General features: G+C 52.1%; 1 protein-coding gene across 2 annotated transcripts; it reads left to right on the forward strand.

Annotated features, from left to right (window-relative positions):
- LOC122370011 (DISP complex protein LRCH3-like) lies at positions 1 to 21,588 on the forward strand. 2 transcript variants are annotated; one of them, XM_043345230.1, is made up of 12 exons: positions 5 to 151; positions 2,527 to 2,693; positions 8,607 to 8,754; positions 9,072 to 9,175; positions 9,720 to 9,851; positions 10,307 to 10,446; positions 10,785 to 11,082; positions 11,395 to 11,771; positions 13,527 to 13,664; positions 15,359 to 15,436; positions 16,928 to 17,166; positions 19,375 to 21,588. In XM_043345230.1, exons 2-11 carry the CDS (start codon positions 2,549 to 2,551, stop codon positions 17,123 to 17,125), a joined length of 1,758 nt encoding a protein of 585 aa, XP_043201165.1. In that variant the 5' UTR covers positions 5 to 151; positions 2,527 to 2,548; the 3' UTR covers positions 17,126 to 17,166; positions 19,375 to 21,588. The 2 variants fall into 2 exon arrangements, with proteins under 2 accessions (XP_043201166.1, XP_043201165.1); XM_043345231.1 differs by lacking the exon at positions 16,928 to 17,166 and having other exon boundaries at positions 1 to 151.
- Positions 21,589 to 21,799: the final 211 nt, after the last annotated feature.

The following is a 21,799-nucleotide window of genomic DNA, read 5'->3' on the forward strand; positions in this document are numbered from 1 at the left end:
AATCACTCGCTGACTCCCGAGTACCTATCTTGATATCATATATGATATTTATTTTGAAGTAGCGGCTATAGCGTGAGAAAATCGGATTGAGTGAAATATTTACATGTTACGCTATAGACTGAAAACTGTTCAAGAAGTCTGCCCACAACAGGTGAGCCAAATAAGTGCCGCTTGATGCTGTGTTGAATGCTAAAATGAAGTCAACTTTGATTACCTACATCAATATATCTGACCAATTATGATAATAAATTTAGCTCTTATTTACAAGTTCAGACGGTGGACTTAAGTTGAAAGTAAAAAAAAAAATGCAGACTTGTACTTAACAAGAAGAACGTTTTTTTTTTTGCATTTGGAACCCACTTCCGTCTGCCCAGAATGGAAAGCATCCATGCACTTTGCCGGATGCCTGAGACGTGGGCAATTTTGCCCTGAAATTCTTGCATGATTTGTGTCAAAAATTGGATGCCTATTTGTGCCAAAATTAAGTCACTTTTATACAAAGCACGTGTACACATTGACCGTTCAAGGCTATATCAACCAGACAAAGCATTCTGGGGCCATGGATGCTTTTCTAAATGATAGAGTCTGAATAAGTTTTATACCTTAATACGCTCTGTGCACTGTAGCGTTGCGCCGTGAAACAAGGCATCCCTAGCTTAGCCGGTCCCGTAGCTCAATTGGTAGAGCGTTGGACTCTGTGTGGTGAGAGCACACGTTCCCGGTTACAACAGTCCTGGTTCCAAGCGCGACAGGCGCTTGACATATATGTACCTCCTGACAGGTATGGTTGCTGTTGGTGGCAGGCTGTAGCCGGGCGAAGTCAGTGAGGGGACTGGCCGTGCGCGGCTATGTGCACACGTTAAACTTTGTACTCTAACTTCGGCCATAGAGCTGGAATTGCGCGATCGGAGGGTAGAGGGCAGGGTCACCGCAACAAGCTTCGCTTAGCAGTGGCTCTGTCCTTGTGAATCCTTCCTATCAAAAAGGTTCAGACTAAATTTATAAAAAAGGCTGGGGCCGGAAGCTCCGGGGCCACAAAAATCGTTAGAGCGGCGTGTTTGAGGCTGGCAGGAGCCAGCGAGGGGTGGGCAGCAGAGCAGCACGTGCCCAGGCACATCAGTCTCTTCTCGGCACATGGCACAGATCGCCGCAGGGCACCGATTGTATGGGCACTGCTGGCACACCGCAAAGTGGAGACAGCCGATTCAGTGCACGCACTGGAGCAAGCGGCCCCAGTGGCCTGCCCTCGTCTGGTGCACCAAAACGGCGTCCTCTCAGTCCTCTCCGGAGTCCGGGGATAGGGAGCGGCGGTATGCTCTCGAGGAGTGGCTTGAATAGTAACTCGGACCAGTTGTCGCGCCATTGATTCGAGGCCGCACAATGAACCACTCAGCGAGGGGGCGTTTGAGGGCAGAGAGGCCGCTTGTTTCGCCAGGTCATCCGCGCTCTCATTCCCCCGATACCGCGGTGAGCAGGAACCTACTGCAGTATTACTTAAAACGACGCTCGGCGATGTTAATCAAGGTCTTTCATACCTATCTCCACGCCGAGGGTTGAGGCGCCTTGGTTGAGGCCTCACCTGGGCGGCCGCTCCTCCGGTGAGCTCAGGGCGGCTCGCCAGTTCGACTTTATTTCTGTCCATTGTCCATGCCCATTATCCATGATATGTCATTTGACCAGAGTTTCCATATTGAACCAGCTAGTGACTGACAGCTGACAAGGGAGGGTCACTGTAGACCTGGGAGGACTTTGACTGTTGTCTGCTCGTGATACATTAAAAATAAACTTCATTTTATATTAGGTATCATGAGCATGGGTGTCGACTTCCGCCGAGTTCAGGGTGCCCAGGCGTAGCAAATCCGCCACCGCCCTATCGGTGACCTTGACCCGCGCCGTCTGTTGGGGCTCCAAAGCCAAGCCGGCCTAGCCGGTAGGGAATTTGGAGAGCTCGGGCACCCGCAACCCGGCGGAACTCAACACCGATGATCACGAGTGAAAGAGGTGCAGGCAAGGTGGTGTGGCGACTCTGGTGTAATTTGCAACAAGCACTGCTTAGCGTGGCTCCCAAGCCCTGCCCCTAGGCCACACAATCGGACTCATACATTCAGACAAAATTTCCGAAAACAAGAATCACATGGTCTGTGGTCTGACGACTCTGAGTTTCACCATTGAGAAACCAAGAAATGCCAGCAAGGAACTTTTAAGTTCCATACATAGGTACATGTACCTATGTGTTAAAACCAGCAGTATGCTGATAAAAACACCACCAAACAGCACTCTGATTCCAGCCATAGAATAATTTAAAAAGCAGTACAATTTCTGACCATCTCGAAATCGAAATGCATATCATGTTTTTATCATTCTGTCTTATTGCCTCACCTTTTATCCCCCTTCCCTCCCTCTCTCTCCCCTCCCTCGCCCTCCCTCTGTTCATCAGCCGACTATGACTAGTCCTTCTGCGTCAGCTATTTGCTGCTGTGAATTGATTGGTCCAGTCCGATTGTGACCGACCGATGTGACCTGCAGAGCGGCTGGGCCGGCGCCTGCAATGGCAGTCGGCCCGCCAGCTCGCACCACCGACAAAGTGCTGGAGGAAAGCCAGCTGACTGGAGAACTGCGGCTCAGCGGTCGCGGCCTCAAGGAGATGCCTGGCATGGTGCCTCCATTTCCCTACGAGGATCTCCTGGTGGCAGGTGAGCACTCAGTGGACAGCCCCGGGCAGTGCTGGGAGACGATTGGTGATGACTGGTGAGATGCTATCGCGGGTTGGTGAGGTTCCTGACTAGTGGGGGTGTAGCCATGTACTTCTGCCGGTCACCGCTAGGCCCACGTACTTCTGCCGGTCGCCGCTAGATGCTGTGAACCGCTAGTTTCAGTTTTTCTAATAGATGTCGCTTTTACCAGTCTCGAAATTGCTAAAGCCTTCGATTAAGTTATGCGCCCCCCTTTTAACGTTCCGTTCGCTTAAACTGCTGTATTGTTTGGACAATTGCATTGGCTGTGTGTATACTAAAAACCATATGTATTCGTTTATTACATTCGATGTTTTCGCCAACATGTGTGCAATACGAGATAACAAAGTTCATATGTCATTCTATATATGTCTCGATTTTGTGGCGAAATACAAGAGATATCTGTATGTTACAGTGTTTCTACTGGCTACACCAGCCAGATTGGTGACCCCGCGTTCTACGCACTAAGGGATCGCTATCCCCTCGTGTTCCCTGGCACACCGACACTGGCCTGCACCCTGAGCTATCTCCTCCAGCTCTCTTTGTGTAGGAAGGAAGTGGCGGATGGTGTGTCTCCACGAGGATCCTTCTTTTGTGCTGAGTGTAACTGGATAACGCCGACTACTACTGCTGCACTACGATCCAGCTACTTCATCGGCTCACCTTACCGTCCGGCTACCTCTGCAGCTGCACCGCAGCACCTGCCGATCGCCGTATCGCCGTCGCCGCCACCGATCTTCCCGACCATTGCTCTCGGCAGCCATGGACCAGAAGACCCAGCCTGCCGGCGCCGGTGCAGCCGCCGGAGCCGGTGCAGCCGCCGGCGCCGGTGCAGCCGCCGCCGCCGCCTCGCATGCCGCTGCTGCTGCTGCTGCCGCTGCCGCCCAACCGGACTACCTCCGCGTGGCGACCGCGCCACGCAGCCACGTCGCGCCGCCGCGCTTCTTCGAGGAGGACCCCGTGATCTGGCTCGTCCAGCTCGACCTCTTCTTCTCTCAGGCAGCTGTGGACGATGAGCTCAGCCGCTTCCGGATCGCCGCTACTCTCCTTCCTGGCCACCTCCTGCGCGACTTCACCGACATCCTCCGCAACCCTCCTCTAGACCGACCTTACACCATCCTTTCCGACGCCATCCGTCAGCGGTTCGGCAAATCAGTCGAACAGCGTCTTCGCTGCCTGCTCTCTGGCCAACAACTCGGCGACAGGCGTCCTTCCCAATTCCTTCGGCATCTCCTGGACCTTGCTGAAGCTGAAGGCTCACAAGATTCCCCGCTCATCCGTCAGATCTTCCTCAATGCTCTTCCGCCTCGGACTCAGCCCTTCCTCCAGTGCCTGCCGCCTGGGACGGACCTTGCGACCATCGCTAGCACTGCCGACCGACTCCTGGAGCTTCCGCAGCAGTCGGACGTCGCTGCACCTACCTCAGGTCTTCTCGCCGCGGTATCGACTTCTGCGCCTGCTGCTCCTGCAGGACCCTTCCACCTCCAAGACCTGATGAGCCAGCTGCTGACTGGTATCACGGCCCTCACAACATCAGTCGCCACACTGGTGGACGAGACACGCCGCCGAGAGAGGTCTACATCCCGTGCTCCCGGCCGCGCTCGCCACCGTCCACCACGCGACCTGTCTGCTGCTGCCCGGTCACCCAGCCCTGCAACCAACACGTCTACCGGCGCTGGTGCTTCCTTCTGCTGGTACCACCACAAGTTCGGTACCAACGCGCGCTCATGTCAGTCACCGTGCTCGTGGTCTGCAACCGCAACTCAGACCTCGGGAAACCAGCAGTAGGACAGGTGACACAGACGTCTGCACCTGCCCTGCTCAACCCTGACGTCCCTCCAGCCAGCGGCCTTCTGAGACTCAAGGACAACAACACTGGCATCACCTTCCTCATCGACACTGGAGCCGAGTACAGTGTTCTTCCAGCGACACCCACCGATCGTGCTCGCGGAACCAACGGACTGGATCTGCAAGCAGCCAACAACAGCAGCATCCAGACCTATGGTCAGCGCATGCTCACGCTTTCTCTCGGACTCAGAAGAGACTTCAACTGGATCTTCATCATCGCGGACGTCTCCCATCCTCTCCTAGGAGCCGACTTCCTCTCCTCGTATGATCTCCTCGTCGACACCAAGAGAGGCCGTCTCATCGACCACCTAACTGAGTTGTCTTCACCTGCTTCCCACTCTTCAGTGCCATCCACCGGACTGACAGCCGTCGTCGGAACCGACAACCCAGCATTCCTTAACCTCCTTCGAGAATTCCCCAGCCTCACCCAGCCGTCACATCATCCGGAGCCACAGCACTCAGTCCGACATCACATCGAGACTACCGGACCTCCGGTCTTCTGCCGCCCACGCCGTCTGGATCCAGCTCGACTCGCCACTGCCAAGGCAGAGTTCCAGCGCCTTCTCAGTCTCGGAGTCATCCGACCCAGCAGCAGTCGGTATGCATCACCGCTGCACATGGTGCCCAAGTCCTCTGGAGATTGGAGACCCTGTGGTGATTACCGTGCACTGAACCGCATCACAGTGCCTGACCGGTACCCACTACCACATCTCCATGACTTCACTGCCTGCCTCGCTGGGACATCGATCTACTCTCGGCTCGACCTCGTCAGGGCCTTCAACCAGATACCGATGGCCCCAGAAGACATCGCCAAGACAGCGATCACAACGCCCTTCGGCGCCTTCGAGTTCCTCCGTATGCCGTACGGTCTCCGGAACTGCGCCCAGACCTTCCAAAGGTTCATGGATCACATCCTCCGTGGCCTGGACTTCGCCTTCGTCTATGTAGACGACATCCTCATCGCCAGCAGCAGCATCTCGGAACATCTCACACACCTCCGAGAGGTCTTCAGCCGTCTTTCCCGCAACGGTGTGCTCCTCAACCCATCGAAGTGCGCCTTCGGCATGGAAAGCATCTCCTACCTCGGCCACCAGATCTCCAGCGGAGGCATCACTCCTCTCGATGATCGAGTCAGCGCGATCAAGAACTTCGACCGTCCAGAGTCAAAGAAGAGCCTCAAGAAGTTCCTGGGGATGATCAACTTCTACCACCGCTTCATCCCACACGCTGCTGCTCTTCTGGCACCTCTCCACGGCCTGACTGCCTCAGACGACCGAGCTGCTTCAGTCACGTGGACCCCAGAGGCAGACGCCGCCTTCTCTGCAGCCAAAGCCGCCCTCGCTGACGTCACCCAGCTCGCTCATCCCGTCAAAGATGCAGCTCTGAGCCTCAGCACTGACGCCAGCAGCACGGCAGCCGGCGCCGTGCTCCACCAGCGAGTTGGTGGTTCTCTTCAGCCTCTCGCCTTCTTCTCGCGCAAGTTCACGCCCACCCAACGCCGCTACAGCACCTTTGGACGGGAATTACTCGCCATGTACCTCGCCGTGCGACATTTCCTCCCCTATCTGGAAGGATGCGACTTCGAGATCCTCACGGACCACAAGCCGCTCGTCTTTGCTCTCAAGGCCAACGGCAACGCCAACCATTCTCTCCGTGAACAACGTCACATGGACCTGATTCTGCAGCACACCAGCAAGATCGGACATGTTCCTGGACACCTCAACCCGGTAGCTGACGCCATCTCACGGATCAGCTCAGTGTCTGCGCCGGCTTCTGCCGCAGCTACACCTTCACCCGGCCTTCTGAGCTTGGCCGACATCGCCCTACACCAATCCAACGATCCTGACCTGCCGAAGCTGCAACAATCCTCATCTCTGATCATCCGTGACTTCCCAGTCCCTGATCATCCGCATCTACGTCTCTGGTGCGACACCTCAACGGCCACACCTAGACCTGTAGTCCCAGCCAGACTCCGCCCTTCCATCATCAAGAGCTTCCACGACTTGTCTCATCCTGGCATCAACGCTACGCGTCATCTCATCTCATCGAGGTTCATCTGGCCCCACATCAACGCGGACATCCGTGCCTTCGTCCGGAGCTGCCAGCACTGCCAGCGTGCCAAGATCCAGCGCCACACGAAGCCACCCATGGGCAGCTTCCAGCCACCTGACTCTCGCTTCCTGCACATCCACATCGACCTTGTCGGACCACTTCCTCCGTCCCAGGGCAACTCCTATCTCCTGACTGTCGTCGACCGCTTCACCCGATGGCCCGAGGCAATTCCTCTGCCCACCATGGACGCCGTCACGGTGGCTCGGCATCTCGTCAGCGGCTGGATCGCCCGCTTCGGAGTACCCGAACTCATCACCACCGACAGAGGATCCCAGTTCGAGTCCCGCCTCTGGACAGAAGTCTCCAAGCTTCTCGGCACCTCTCGGATCCGGACCTGCGCCTACCACCCAGAAGCAAACGGGATGGTAGAGCGCTTCCACCGCCAACTGAAGTCAGCTTTGCGGACCGATGACGACGCCGCCTCCTGGTCGGACCGACTTCCTCTGGTGCTACTCGGAGTGCGCACGGCCCTCAAGGAGGATCTCGGATGCACCGCTGCAGACCTAGTCTATGGTTGCAGTCTCCGACTTCCTGGTGACTTCCTCTCCCCCATGTCGTCGGACACTTCTTCTGATCCGGCTTCCCTAGCCTCTCGTCTCCGTGCCGCCATGTCGGAGCTCCGTCCAACTCCTCCTCGTCCTGGCTCCCGCCAAATCTTCATCTCTCAAGACATGCAAACCTGCTCCCACGTCTTCATCCGACGCGATTCGCATCGCTCTCCTTTCCAATACGTCTATGACGGTCCTTATCGTGTCCTATCCCGCGACCAGCACACCGTCACCATCGACCGTCTCGGGCGACGCGACACCGTCACCCTGGCTCGGTGTAAACCGGCCTTCACGGACAACATGCCTGCCGCAACGCCGCCTGCAGCACCGGACGTCCTGGTGAACGACACGCCTACTACAGCGACAGACAGCTCGGTGGACCGCCCGCCTGCTGCATCGCCTGCACCCAGCCGCTCAGGTGCCCCCGGCGGCTCTCGCCCGGCTCGCCGCGTGCCGCCGGACCCGTCGCCTGCTTCGCCACCCCCTCTCCGCCGTTCGTCGCGTACTCGCCGCCAAACTTCTTTTTATGGTGTTTAACTAGGGCGGGGGAGTGATGTAGCCATGTACTTCTGCCGGTCACCGCTAGGCCCACGTACTTCTGCCGGTCGCCGCTAGATGCTGTGAACCGCTAGTTTCAGTTTTTCTAATAGATGTCGCTTTTACCAGTCTCGAAATTGCTAAAGCCTTCGATTAAGTTATGCGCCCCCCTTTTAACGTTCCGTTCGCTTAAACTGCTGTATTGTTTGGACAATTGCATTGGCTGTGTGTATACTAAAAACCATATGTATTCGTTTATTACATTCGATGTTTTCGCCAACATGTGTGCAATACGAGATAACAAAGTTCATATGTCATTCTATATATGTCTCGATTTTGTGGCGAAATACAAGAGATATCTGTATGTTACAGTGTTTCTACTGGCTACACCAGCCAGAGGGGAGGGCCTCAGAAGAGGGGGGGGGGGGTGTCACGACTGTCGACCATGACAGTCTCCTAAGCGGGCAAACTCAGCCGTGCAAAGGCAAAGACGAACTATTACCTGAGCAGTTATGTTCAGGTGACCCCTGAACTGACGTGATGACCTCTGACGCAACGTAATTGTTTTTGCCTTTGCACGGCAGAACAGGGTGAAGCAGTGTCAGATATGCCAATGTGGATCGCATGAACTGATGGTCTTGCGAAGTATAATGACACTCATTCATATATCGAATTACGATAATAATATTATTTATAAAGAGAGAATCAGTATAATAACTGCAAGCACATCATAATGTGAGGTCTGGTTTCACATATGTTGTCTCATATCAATGTTCAAGTAAGTGTTTGAGCACTCAGGTGTGCTGACAGTTTGTATCTGTTTGTCCAGACTTGTCCAAGAACCGTCTATCGGAGATTCCACCGGGCATGGTGGAGAATGGTCGGAGCCTGGAGGAGCTGGACGTCCACCACAACTGCATCCGGGGCATTCCCGAGCGGATCCACCAGCTGCGCAACCTCACCATCCTCAACCTCAGGTCAGGCCGGGAAGATGTGGGTCAGGACTGTCAGCTCAGGGGTAGCTGCAGGTCAGGGGGCAGTCCCTGTCAGGCAGTTCAGGGCAGGGAGTCCGTCAACGTCTTATTTCACAACTTCTAAAGCCGTGAAATCAACGATTGTCAAAGCTTTTTAAGGTTTAACTGATATAGAAAATTATGCATCGTTTAAAACTTTCACTCTGTGTTCTTACATTACATCGTTGTTTTACAGTCCAATGCCACTACAAAGCTCACGAAATTTGTAGACTTTAGTCACTACTTCTCCCTTTGACGCCACGTTTCTTGTTGTTCCACAGCCGAAACCAGCTTACGTTCCTCCCTCCTGCGTTGTGCGCGTTACCGCGGCTCGAGGTGCTGATAGTCTCCTACAACAAGCTCGTCTCGCTGCCTGAGGAAATCGGTATGTAAACCACCTTCAGGGGCTTCTGCCTGCTTACACTGGTAACTAGCTGTGCGGGATTTTACATTGACGGGCCGCTCACATGTTCAGTAATCATCGTTCTTAATTTGCGTGAAACGGTTTGACATAAAATCATGCAAGTATCAAGAAGCATAAAGGGAGGAGGTTACGTCTTGAGTTTCATATATAAAAGCAATATCTGCACTGCATTCGTTGTCTGGGTTGTTGATCATAACTTATGTAAGTTTCCACTGTCTGTAAAGAATAGTGTTTTGATGCACCACAGCGGGATGTTATAAGTGGCTCGACTACCAGACATCGATTAATCGATGATCCTATCGCGCATAGATAACGCCCCTCTGAATGAGAGCCTGTGACGGTTGGCGCCCTTGACTGGCTCGTGATAACACACTGAATGTACTGGTGTTTATGCCTTTATGCCTTTATACAATGCGTTGTGCATTATCGTATCGTTGTTATGCGCTTAATGTTATGCGTTGTGTGCTGCCGTGTCTATCGTATCGGTCTGCCCCGATCGTTCCAGGCCAGCTGACCCATCTAACAGAGCTGGACTCGCGCTGTAACGAGATCAACCAGCTGCCCGTGACGCTGAAGCGGTTGGAGTCACTCGTCTCGCTCAGCTTGCGGCGTAACTCGCTGCAGCGGCTCCCTGACGGTCAGTTATAGCGCAGGCGACTGCCAGAGGGGCGACATCACGGTTGTTGAATGGTTTCAGGGCGAGTTTTGGTTGTGGTAGGGACAGTCTGGGGCAGACGACTGCAGAGGGTGGATAAATGGATATCACGGCTGTTGGATGATCTCAGCGGGATTTTTGATTGTGGTGGGGTGACTTTAATACTGGTATATGCTATTTCATTTCGATAGAGCTTATCTGATATTACATCAATGTGCAATTGCATACATTCCGCAAATCTGTTTACCTATGACACATGCGGGTCTTTGCTGTCGGTGATATGACGATAACATTCTGGGGAATGATATAGGCCACTGTTTGTTAAACCAACCAACTGGCTCCCAGTGCAATACGCTTTTTAATGTTAGGACATATTCTTTTTATAGTCATCCCGTCTGCGCCTGTCTGACCATGCCTGCTGCCCGCCGCCGCTGCAGATATCCACTGTCTGCTGGGTCTCCGGGTACTGGACGTGGCCGAGAACCAGATCAAAGCGCTACCTCTGCAGCTGCGGCTCATGTCCAGCCTGGAGAAGCTCGTTGTCACCTGTAACCCGCTCGAGTTTCCGCCAGCAACTGTGAGTGGACAGTGACATGACCCGACATCACGTCCGTCCCCTTCCCAATAAGCCGACTTGTAGCGGCTCGTAATGGCTGCGTCTGCTTTGATGTGGATGCTCGTGTGATATGCCTTCTCTGCAAATGCAAGTAATGAGACTTTCGACACCATTTTGAGTTTTGATATTGATTTCACAGCCTTTTCCGACTACTAACATCCGTAATACCTACTAACGCCTCGGTTCGAACATTGTGAAGACTCATTTATGCCCTCCTTCGTTCTTCAAGTTTCGTAATTCTTATGCACATAACATATAACCAATCATCCCAGTCCCGTGAGACCGTTAATTGCCAACAGGTGTGTGCTCGGGGACGGCTGCACATCTACAAGTTCCTGGAGATCAAGGCCGTGCGAGGAGAGCAGGAGGAGCGGCACAGGCGCGGAGCCTCTGACGAACTCGAGCTCCGATCGGCGCGGCCGCCGCCCGTCGGAGGGAATGACGTGCGGACTCCTCAGCCGCGCGCCCCCGCCCCGCCTCCGGTGCCAAGCCCGGCACCGGCGCCAGTGACACCGGCCGGTCCTGAGAGCAGGACGTCAGTAGCCAGCCAGAGGGGTTCGCACGCGCCGCCCAAACACGAGGCGGCGGCATACTCAGGTGGGTGGCTGGGGGCCACGGAGATGGCTGGGTGCTGGAATCGGAGCAAAGGACCTTCAGAGTGAGATCGAACATCGCACCCAAACAATGACATTTTTTGTCTTGCCTGGTAGGTACATATTCCATTGTTTGAGATTCCATGCTTTCGCATCTAGTGGAATAAATTATTAGTCCCAGGCTACTGTCTGCCTGTGCGATGAATATGATCTGTGACCTGACGTGGCCCGACTTGTGACCTGTCAACCCGACCCTTGACATGCATCTCGGCCTGCCGCCTCGTGACCAGCGTCTGACTGCATCTGCCCTCCCCAGGGTACGAGCCGGACCGGTCGAGCCAGGTCGTGATGCGTCGGTTCGAGCCAGCCCGCTCCGCCTCCGGGCTAAATCACACACCATCCTCACGGCACTACGGGCTGGGCACCAAGCCGTCGGGAGTGCCATCTAGCGGCACGTCCAGCGGCTATAGTTCATCATCCAGCCAGCAGGGAGCTGCTGGTGGCTATGCTTCGCCTCCCAGTCACCAGGGAGCTACTGGTGGCTACAGTTCCCCACCTGGTCACCAGGGCGCGTCTGGAGGCTATAGTTCACCGCCTAGCCACCAGAGTGCATCTAGTGGCTACAGCTCATCATCCAGCCACCAGGCGGGGCTCAGCGCGCGGGAAAAGGAAGCCATCGAGAGGCTACGTCAGGTGTGTGATGACTGGGAATATGGACTGGGGTTTTGCTCAAGTTGGACAGACGGCCTGGGTGATGGCTGGGTTCCGGAGTGATGTAGGCTACTCCGGTGCTAGACGCTTTATTGATAATGTGTCACACTAAGACAGGAAAGGTGGTGTCGTTTCCTGTTCTCATAGCCGGCAGACAAAGGGCATTTTGTATCCGTTTTATAGCTCTTTTTATGTTACCCGTCAAATGTATGTAGTGCTCGATTTGACAGCTCACACACTACCTCTTTCACTCGCCATGTGACCATATGTCCGGCCTGCCACTGCCGTCTTTTCAACACCCCTCTTTACTACACCACCACTGTTCCCCGACATCAGCTAGGGTAGGGTGGGGTAATTTGAACATGTGGGGCAATTTGAACATAGTGTGAAAAACACAAAATTACGGAAAATCCATAAGTGGCATGACAATAAGACCAATGAGGGAAATTATCGTAACTAAAAGGGCTATCATATGAACGGGGTTTAAAGTTTCAGGGAATGAAGATGTTGACGCACACTGTAAAAAATCGATTTCGCAAGTAAAAACGCCTAAAAACACGTTATTGCAACTTCATTGCAGCGCAAAATCTTGCATTGCTAGCGCCTAATACGCAACGGCTTTTGTTGTACAATGACCTAATCAGTGCCTTCAATGCAAGAATTTTGCTTATGAAACCTGTTTTTAAATATGGCAAAGTAAGTTTTAGCGTGGGGTAATTTGAACATAGTGTGAGGATTTCAATGAAGACAGGGATAGCTCCGAAAAAACGGCGCTCCCAGTTTTTTTTGCCAATATTTTCGACCCAAAGCAATAGCAGATCAGTGATGCCAGTTTTAGAAAATTTACGTCTAATATCCGTCTAATGAACGGCATTTTCGTTGATGTTCCGTCCAAAAATGTTAAACTCAACTATTTGTCCAAATATATCCGAAAATTATGCAGCTATCAACACTCAAAACCGTCATTTATATTGCTTATCATGTAATTTTACCAGCCGAAAAGTGTTCATTATATTGAGAGCTTAACAAGCTTTCCATTCACCAATCAATGCTACGCACGATTACTTGATAAAAATGCTTAAGTGTGGCAGGCCATCGCCCAATGTTGTCCAGACTGCTATACCTTTGTGCAATCAATTCCGAATTGGACATTATAAAGAATCGGAATTCCGAATGTCCAGGTTCCGATTGGCACCACTATAACAGATGAAGTAAGGTTTGGTAGAGTTTTTATCGAACGGAGATGATAGACGTTCTGTTAATTGAAGAGAGGCGAATTCTGTAAACTGACCGGTGTGCAGCGTGCAGATATTGATACTCTGCAAGTGTTATTTTTGTTGTTGTGTTGATTTTTCAAATGAAGGTATGCTTAGAATTGCTCTGCCTATTCGTTTATGGGTCAAACAACATCGGTGCTGGCGAGACTATCGTTTTTATGGCAGGTAAAGGTAGTATGTTCAAATTACCCCACGGTGGGGCAATTTGAACACACCGTGACTTTGTGGAGAAGTGATGCTATGCTATTCAAGGTATGCTCGGCTCGTCCAAAAATGAGGCTTGCATGGTAAAAGCAAGTGACACATGCGCTACTGAAACAGTTTTTCTTCATCCAGGGTTGAGCTGGAATTTGGTACAACGGAAAAGACGTAAAAATATGTTCAAATTACCCCACACTACCCTACCCTCTACCCTCCACCCCTAGTGTGTCCTCTGACCCCCACCCACTACCCTCCTCAGAACATCGAGGGCCGTCTGCACGTGTCACTACCGGACGACCTACGCTCGGCGCTCGGTGACGGCGTTGTGCTCTGCCACCTGGCCAACCACGTGCGGCCACGTGCCGTCTCGTCCATACACGTGCCGTCACCAGCCGTGGTGAGTCACCCGTGGAGCCGTGCACGTGCTGTGGAACATGTTTGAGAGGGGAGGAGCTTAGTCTGTCCGTGAATAAGCATAGGTTTTCTTTCTGTGTGCGTGCTCTAACTTTATGACATGCCACTTGCCAGAAATTGGAAATCACTTTTTGTGATAATTAAGTTCTTGATACTAGTTTATATGCATATTTAATTAGGCTACCTACCTGGGGCCGTATTCACGTCGACTTCGTAAGTCGATTTTCTTTCGTAAGTATAATTTGGTATTCACGTCGACACTTCTTAAGTTTTTATCGACGGAGCTCACGTGAAAAAAATTACTTAAGAATTTGGTCAAACTTAAGAAAATTCTTATGAAAATGATGGACGTGAATACGGCCCCTGTTTAGTCATGTTTTGCAACCAGTCCTTATATCACCACTGAGGTATAAAGTTAATCAACTTTTGAGTGAACTTTCTTTTTTTTCCTGCAATCGGAACAGTTGCAGGTATGCTTGTACAATTTGCCTTGCATTTATTGCACTATTGTGTATCGATTGCTTTGTTTGGTGCAGATATTGAGGCTGTGCAATGTGAATGCGCACGGTGAATGCATATGCTCTGTTGTATACTTTGCAGTCTCAGCAACTCATATCCACCCTTTGACTGCAGAACCTGTCTTGTTAGTTGAAATACCTATGTAATCATTTATCAACTAACAGCAACTTGCCATTCACTCGAATCTCGAGTTAGCTCTTGTGCAGGGTGATCGAAAAAAAGTGTCACCCCTAACTTAAAATCTACATAACTCGCGACTGGTAGGTCGGATGACTTCGCGCCAGGCAGCATCGGAAAGAGCAGACAATTTCTTTTCAATTGAATGTATTCATGATTGTTTTCTATTCCAAATCATGTCCCCATGGGCTCAAAAACCAGTCAATGTGCGGCTTTCACGTGAAACGAAATTCACCGAATGGGATCGGACACCGCTGAACGAGAACAATGAGTATCGTAACTCAACATGACACACACCTTACACTTTACACATGGAGCGTATGTTGTTCACTGCAGACTGTTTCTCAGCTGACCTTAGACTCGTTTCTCGGCTGACCTTAGACAAGGAAGACCTTATCAGATCTTCCTTGCAAACATGCGGCCTCATTATTCACAAATTCGCCGGTAACTAGCGAAACATTGCGACAACCTGCACTACCGGATTATCAATTTTATGCAGCGGTAACCATGGAGCAGCTAAGAAAAATGCTCACGTGAGCTGTCACGTTAGCTGTCAGATCAAAAACTCTGTCGAAAGTACAAATTTGCACAACCAAACTTTTGAACACGCCAAATTGCGTCCTTAACATACTTTTTGAATAGCTACATCTTCGTTTGCGGCATAAACCATGCATATCTACATACATTCAAAAGGAAATTGTATGTTCTTTCTAATGCTGCCTGGCGCAAAGTCGTACGACCAACCAATCGCGAGTTATATGGCTTTTGAATTAGGGGTGACACTTTTTTTCGATCACCCTGTATGAAAAGTTGTCAAAATATCTATTGAGACCATATTCTCTATCTCAGATGCTGTGTTCCCTACCATCTTTGGCTGTGCATTGTGCAATGCCTGCCCTTTCAATCGGTGCTCATGTCTTACTGGTCACTCCAACCATGGCCTATGTACTGACACCCTCTGACCACCTGCCAACCTTCCAGCCCAAGCTGAACGAAGCCAAGTGTCGTCGGAACCTGCAGAACTTCCTCGAGGCCTGCCGAAGGATCGGTGTAGAGGAGGTAAGATAGACGGAGTACTGCGAGACGCTGAAAGGGAGGGGAAGGGAGTGCATGAGGGCCCGGCGCTGGCACTAGGGACTAATAGCACAGACTCTGGGCGGCTGCCTCCTTTCGAGGCAGTGAGCGCTGGGTGGGTTGGTCAGTATATGGATAGCGTTGATACGGTGATGGTGGGAGGGTATATTGCTCGGTTGATGGGTGGTGGGATTGTGGGTTAGGAAAGGTGAGGGTGAATAGGTGTGCTGGGTAGGTGATGGGTGGGTGGGTGCTGCTGGAATATCGTGTGTATTCATGATGCGTCGCCGCCCTGCTCGATTGCACGGCTTTGCACGTGCACGCGCTACTGTGTGGTGGAGGCCGCGGGTGTGCAAACCGATGTGCATTCGTTGTGCATGACGAGATCACAGCGCAGGGAAGCGCCGTGAAGCCAGGAGCTGCCACCGCTACCGCCAGGGGCCGTCCCGCCCCCGCCGCCGCCCCCGCCTCCGCCGCACTCGGTCACGTCGCCAGCCGCCGCCGCCGCCGCACCGCTGAGCCAGTCTGTCTGTCTGTCTGCCCGTCTGTCTGTGATGCACTGCACCGCACACACCACCCACCGCTCACAGTCTGTCTTTCTCCGTGCTCTGTCCGCTTTCGATATGGCTCGGGTCAGGTCATTTCCTGAAAACTCCTCAGAACGGGACTTCGGGAGGTGCTCAGTCGCGTCTCTATCCTTCAGTAGGTCCGCGCTAGACTTGGCTAGGCGTGAGACCCTGCTGTTTGTTGTAGATACGTCTTCAGCGTCTGTAGTTGGCTGTGTGTTATTGTCTAGTGGCGTTCTGCTCGTCTTGCGCTGGTTCTTTTAGTTGGCTTCTTCTCTTTTCTTGTCTGGTCTGTCCATCTTCTGTTCTGCATCTTTCGATGCCTGGACTTCAATTGGTGGTGGATATGTAGACATAAATATGCCCACGGTTACAGTGTTCAGAGTTAAATGGTCGATGGTATGCATGTTAGGTCACATTTTAAAACTTCTGAATAATAGTTTGTTATCGATGTGCAACGCTTGTTGTAGTTCGATCTAATGTCTTGGTGTTACCTGTTTATTCTATATCTTTCTCGATACACACATGCCATTACTAGCTCTCTTTTCCCGTTTCTCTTCACATCATGCTCTGCCCTTCAAAATCCTCTCATTAACCTTGTGATTTGAAGTGCGCCCACATAGTTTTTATCAGACACCGTCGCTGGCGTGGTTGACAGATTAGCACGCTCAGTTATCCAGTTCAGGCTCCCTTGTAGTTTTCCGCCCGATACCTACCCAGTAACCACCAGTTCCGACCGCCCCGGTCGGGCTGGCGGCTGATGAAACCCGTCCCCCAGACCGGTGAGTGGAGCTGTGCAGTGCGCCGCTGACAGTCCGTCAGACAGGCGCGGACACACATACAGACGGACAGACAGACGGTCAGCCGGCGGCGGCGCGTCGCTGATGACCGGGCGGCCGCTGTGTTACAGGAGCCGCTGCGCTCAGCCCACCTGGTGGCGCGTGACCTGCTGCCGGCCCCGCTCCGCCCCGTCACGCCGCCCCCGCCCCCGCCCCCGCCCGCGCCCCGGTCCGCGCCGGCGACCGACGCCGCCTGGCTGACCCCTGTGCTGCTGAGCACGCTGGTCGTCTCGTGGCTGGTGCTGTACCTGCTGCCCGAGCCGCAGTGACGGCCGGCCACCGCCTCCCTCCCAGTGCCGCCGGCGGCCCCGTGAGTGCCCGCGGCCGCGCCGGCCGGGGACAGACGGTCTGGGCACGACGGGCGCCCTCCCCACCTCCCCATCTCCCTCTGCTGTGCTCCCGCGGCCATCCTGTTCTGTCTCTCTCTCCTGTGTCTCCGACCCGGCTGAGTTATATGTCTGGTTCTGTTCCGTTTGGGAATCGTGTCTAAGTTGCGTATTTTGTTTTTAATTTTCTGAATGCGCCCCGCCGCTTGCTGCTAGTTAGATTCATTGGTCCGGTTTTGTTTTCCGAGCGTTTGACGTTGACCTCTGGTGCTAACGGCATGCATTCGCTGCTGGTTGTAACCTAGCTCGATTCGCCGTGTAGTAGCGGGCTCGTGCAACTTGAAGGGCAGGCGGCGCGGCGTCCTCCATTTAACTCGGACGGGTATCTACCGAAAGTGGGAGAGCTCGGGGCACTATTCTACGAGGGTGATGGTGGTGTGATAGGGTTAATTATCTGCTGTGTAAAACCTCTTTCAGTAGCGGTTTGGCGATCGGATCAGCCGTCCGCGATTTCTTCTTTTTGTATTTCTTCTTTTTATGTTCTGTTTTGTTTCCTTGTCTTCTTTCTCTGTCGTTCTGTTCGGGTGAGTTTTATTTGGCCGCGGGAGCCGAGAGCCGGGAAACGAGCGCTTAGAGCTAAGGGCCGACGAGGAGCTAGAGCTGGGCCTAGGAGCTAGAGCTGAGAGCCAAGCGGCTAAAGCAAGCTCATCGCTTAAAGTTGAACGCCAAGCGTCTTTTGCTGACATTCCAGCGCTTGGAAATAAGAGCTCAGTATCTTTTGCAGAATCTTCAGCGCTGGAACCCAAGCGCACGGTATTGGCAGAATCGGGGAGGATTGGAGGGACAATTTCGGTGGAGGGGGTCACTGTCGCCCTTAGACCGTCTGTCCTCGTTATTTCGGTGCCTGGCGACCGCTGCGACTTGTGCCGTTTGGTGTGCCGTGGCCAACTAGGAACAGATACTGTTCAGTTTGAAATTATAACGTAAGTGGGATTTTCTAGTTGGGCATGGTGCACCTATTCAGAACCTAGCCTTACCAGGTGTTTGGCAACATCGACAGATGCTTAGCTAGAGGCTGACGTTCAGCCGCTTTGAACTAAAGGCTAAAACAAGATGTTTCATGTAGCTCATTTCCCTTCATCCCATGCTGTGTGCTGACGTTGTCAACAATTGCTTGGAATGAAAGGTAAATGCACATTTGCCAGCGTATTTGTGCTGGGCAGTGAATATCAAAGCACTTCACCTGGTAAGCTTGGGCTCTGAAACGGCGGTCGCAGTGGTATTTTGGGATTGGGGAAGGGTTTGGTGTGGTGTTTGCCAGTACCTACAATGTGTGTGGGACGACGTTTGGTGTAGGGTACTTTGGTGAGATAATCAAACCTGTATTTTAGCTATTTACTGTATGCCTGGCCTATTCAAATACATTAGCCAGAGAGGTGTGGTAATAACTGGTGTAAGCAAATTGACCACGGTCAAAAATGCATTACCAGAATGCACTTAAGCCAACATTTTTGGATGGTCTCGTTCCTAAGTCGGCTAAGAGCTTCGGTCCAGAAAATAAATTTATCGTTGGCATACAGTAAAATACATACCAAACTCGGCCGGTGATAAATTTTCAAGACCTCAGTCCTTACTGATTTTTGAACTCGGCCTTCGGCCTCGTTCAAAAATCCAGTAAGGACCTCGGTCTTGAAAATTTATTTACACCGGCCTCGTTCAGTATTATATATAACCAATACCAATGTATGAATGTGCTGACGCAGGTAAGTTCTATTGAAGTCTGCTGTCTTTTGATGCTGTCTGGCGTCATGTATCGTGTGTGTCATGTTCTGTGTTGGTACGACGATAACATTACGCTGACAGTACAATCGCCTGTCGCGGGCTGATTTCCTCTTTGAGCCAGTTAGTTTTCATAATACAAAGTTTGTAAGCTCTTAGCTGCTCGTCTTTCACGCTGTTCAATACCGCAGTAGCCGGATGTGCCTTTTATTGCCGATAAATAGACGACATTGGCTGGCATACATTTTCATTGAACTTCATTGCCATCAATTGTAGCTGTCTAACATTGTCCACTGTCCATGAACTGTGGCAGTGGTGACCCCGTTGCCCTTCCCCACCCTTGCACCGTACTGTGTCCATCCGCCTCCCTCCCCTGCCCTTCATCTAACCGGTGCTGTCGGGCCGATCCACAGGAGCATCTGTGCGCGCCCACGGACGTCAACCAGCTGCACACGCTGCCGCGAATCAGCGTCACTGTCGATCGGTTACTGAGGTTCGCTGCCCAACCGCCGCAGCAGCTTCAGAGCAACGTGTGACCGATTCAGCACCTTTAGAAGTAAAGTTATCTTGCTCAGCTTTGAAGACTGGCGTGTGAGGGGCTCGGCTCTGCAGAAGGATGTCTGAGAGCTCCCAGCGCGGCAGAGGAACGCGTAAGGACTTCCAGCAATCAGAGCAACATCTGAAGAATCAGCTGCGCAGGCAGTATCTGGGAACTCACCACTGCCGCTACGGCTTCAGAGCGTCGTCTTAGGTCTCGCCACAGCCACCGAACAACGTTTGGGGATTCACCTATGTAGAGCATAATGTCTGAGGACTCATCACAGCCAGTCCACGGCTTCTGAGCAACGTCTGGGGATTGTCAGCACTGCAAGGCAACCCCGAGGACTCAGCATTACAAAGCAACGTCTGAGGACGAAAAGCACTGGTGAGCAACGCTGCAGGGAGACATCTGGATTAGCTTTGTGAAGCAACGTTTCAGAGGATCGTCTGAAAAGTTTCGGAAAACTTGGGCAGAGCAATGTCCGAGGATCCGCGGACACTGCAGTGCATAGCAACGTTTGAGGACAAAAAGCACTCTTTAAGCAACGCTACAGAGAAAGGTGTGATGACCTTTGCACTGCAAGACATCTGAAGAGGCTCGTCACTGCAGGGTAGTCTGGGAACTCAGCGCTGGTTTGAGGACTGGCATCACTGCCGCCTCATTGGGGAGATTTGAGGATTGTGTTACTCCTGAGCTGTGGAGATTATGGAGTCGCCCACTGCTACCGGTACACTCAAGAACATTTGAGAACTCATAGAGGCGCCGTTGTAATATCAAGCTGTCGAGCTGCGCTTCACTACAATGCTCCGACCTTCGTCACTCGGATTTTCACCATCTGAAGGCGGAATGGGTTTTATTTACCGACTGAACATTGCGAAATTACAAATTCCACGAGAGTTCTATTGTTCACTTTTGTGATAGCATATTTGTGTGATTTATTGTGTTCATTATCCTGCAGTAGGTTGTGTGCAGATGTCTGCTGTTGCAGTGGGCTGTTGTGCCAACGAACCTTGTGCAACCTTGCCAATGTCGACGTCTTCGAGTAAGTTAGTGACATTTTGGGCACCATTCCTTACTCGTTCTCAATTATCATTTTGTTGCTCATTTGCTCTTCACATATGCTTTTAAAGCTAGCAATTTTCAGTACTCAGTCGTGTGGCTTGTTGCAGACATAGCCTACGAATTATTGTGCAAAAGATAGCGCGTTAGCATCCCACTATCGAGGTGCGGAACCCGTTTTTTTCTCTCTCAGCGGGCCGATTTGTGCTCATACTCTCATGCCTTGCTGTCCAAGCGGCGCGTCGCTGACCTCCCGTGTTCGTCACCTAGTCACTGGCGGTCACCCGGCCTGTCCCAGCGGCCTGCCGAGGACAAACTCCAGACACGGCCGGGGCAGTGGTCTGAGCGGGTACTACACCGTGGGTTATCGCCGTTTTCACGGTGTCAGAAAGGTGATTGGTGGCGGGCGGATAGGCTTCCGTGTGGAGATGGCATTAGTACGATGTACTTAGTTCGAGAACGATATATTATGGATGAGAGTTGTATTGTGCTATGAGGGAAGAAAGGTGTAAGCGCGTAAATGCTGATATATGAACATAGTATGTACTGTGATGGCCGATATCTTGCTTTGCGACATACCTACTGGAGAGCGAAAGGTTGAAAGGTTGGTGCGACGGCTTGCTATGTCACATTAGCAGAGTATTTATTGTAAGCGTACTTAGACCACCGCACCGCGGAGCATCTCAGCCCGTCACATACGCCTTGATTCATGTGTCGAATCAAAACACCACTGGATTAATGTGTTGTCTTAAGTCACGTGACCAGGGTCTATGTCTACCAGTGGTAGAGCCAGGATTCTATTTTGCTTGTGGCCACACCTCGCGATCTTCCGTTGGCCGACGTTTCGTCCTCTGGCGGAATCGGCCCCTGTCGCTGTGATACGTGAGGTGAGCGTGGTTATACTACCGCAGGTGAATACGAACTGCAACCGTGTCCTATGTCGCTGTCACCTACCGTCTGCCTCGCTTGGCCGTTCATTGTTTGTATTGCAAGTTCGTATTGTACAATATGAAACTGGAGCTTCGGAGTGTGTTTGTTGAGTTAGTCTCGACGCATTCACATATGAGAGATGCACACGGGATGCATGGGAATGTCTTGAGCCTTGAACTAATGAACTGAATTCTGATCGGTACCGCAAAGCTGATACAACAAAGTTGGCTTCCTTTTTTTCTTTGGGTTAGGCCCTTTCGGTCCAATGAGACCATTTCAGAGCCGGGAGGATGATAGGATATAGGGGG

Source organism: Amphibalanus amphitrite, unplaced genomic scaffold (genome assembly GCF_019059575.1).
Source record: "Amphibalanus amphitrite isolate SeventyFive unplaced genomic scaffold, NRLGWU_Aamphi_draft 001090F_arrow, whole genome shotgun sequence".
In the NCBI taxonomy this organism is placed as follows: Eukaryota; Metazoa; Arthropoda; class Thecostraca; order Balanomorpha; family Balanidae; genus Amphibalanus; species Amphibalanus amphitrite.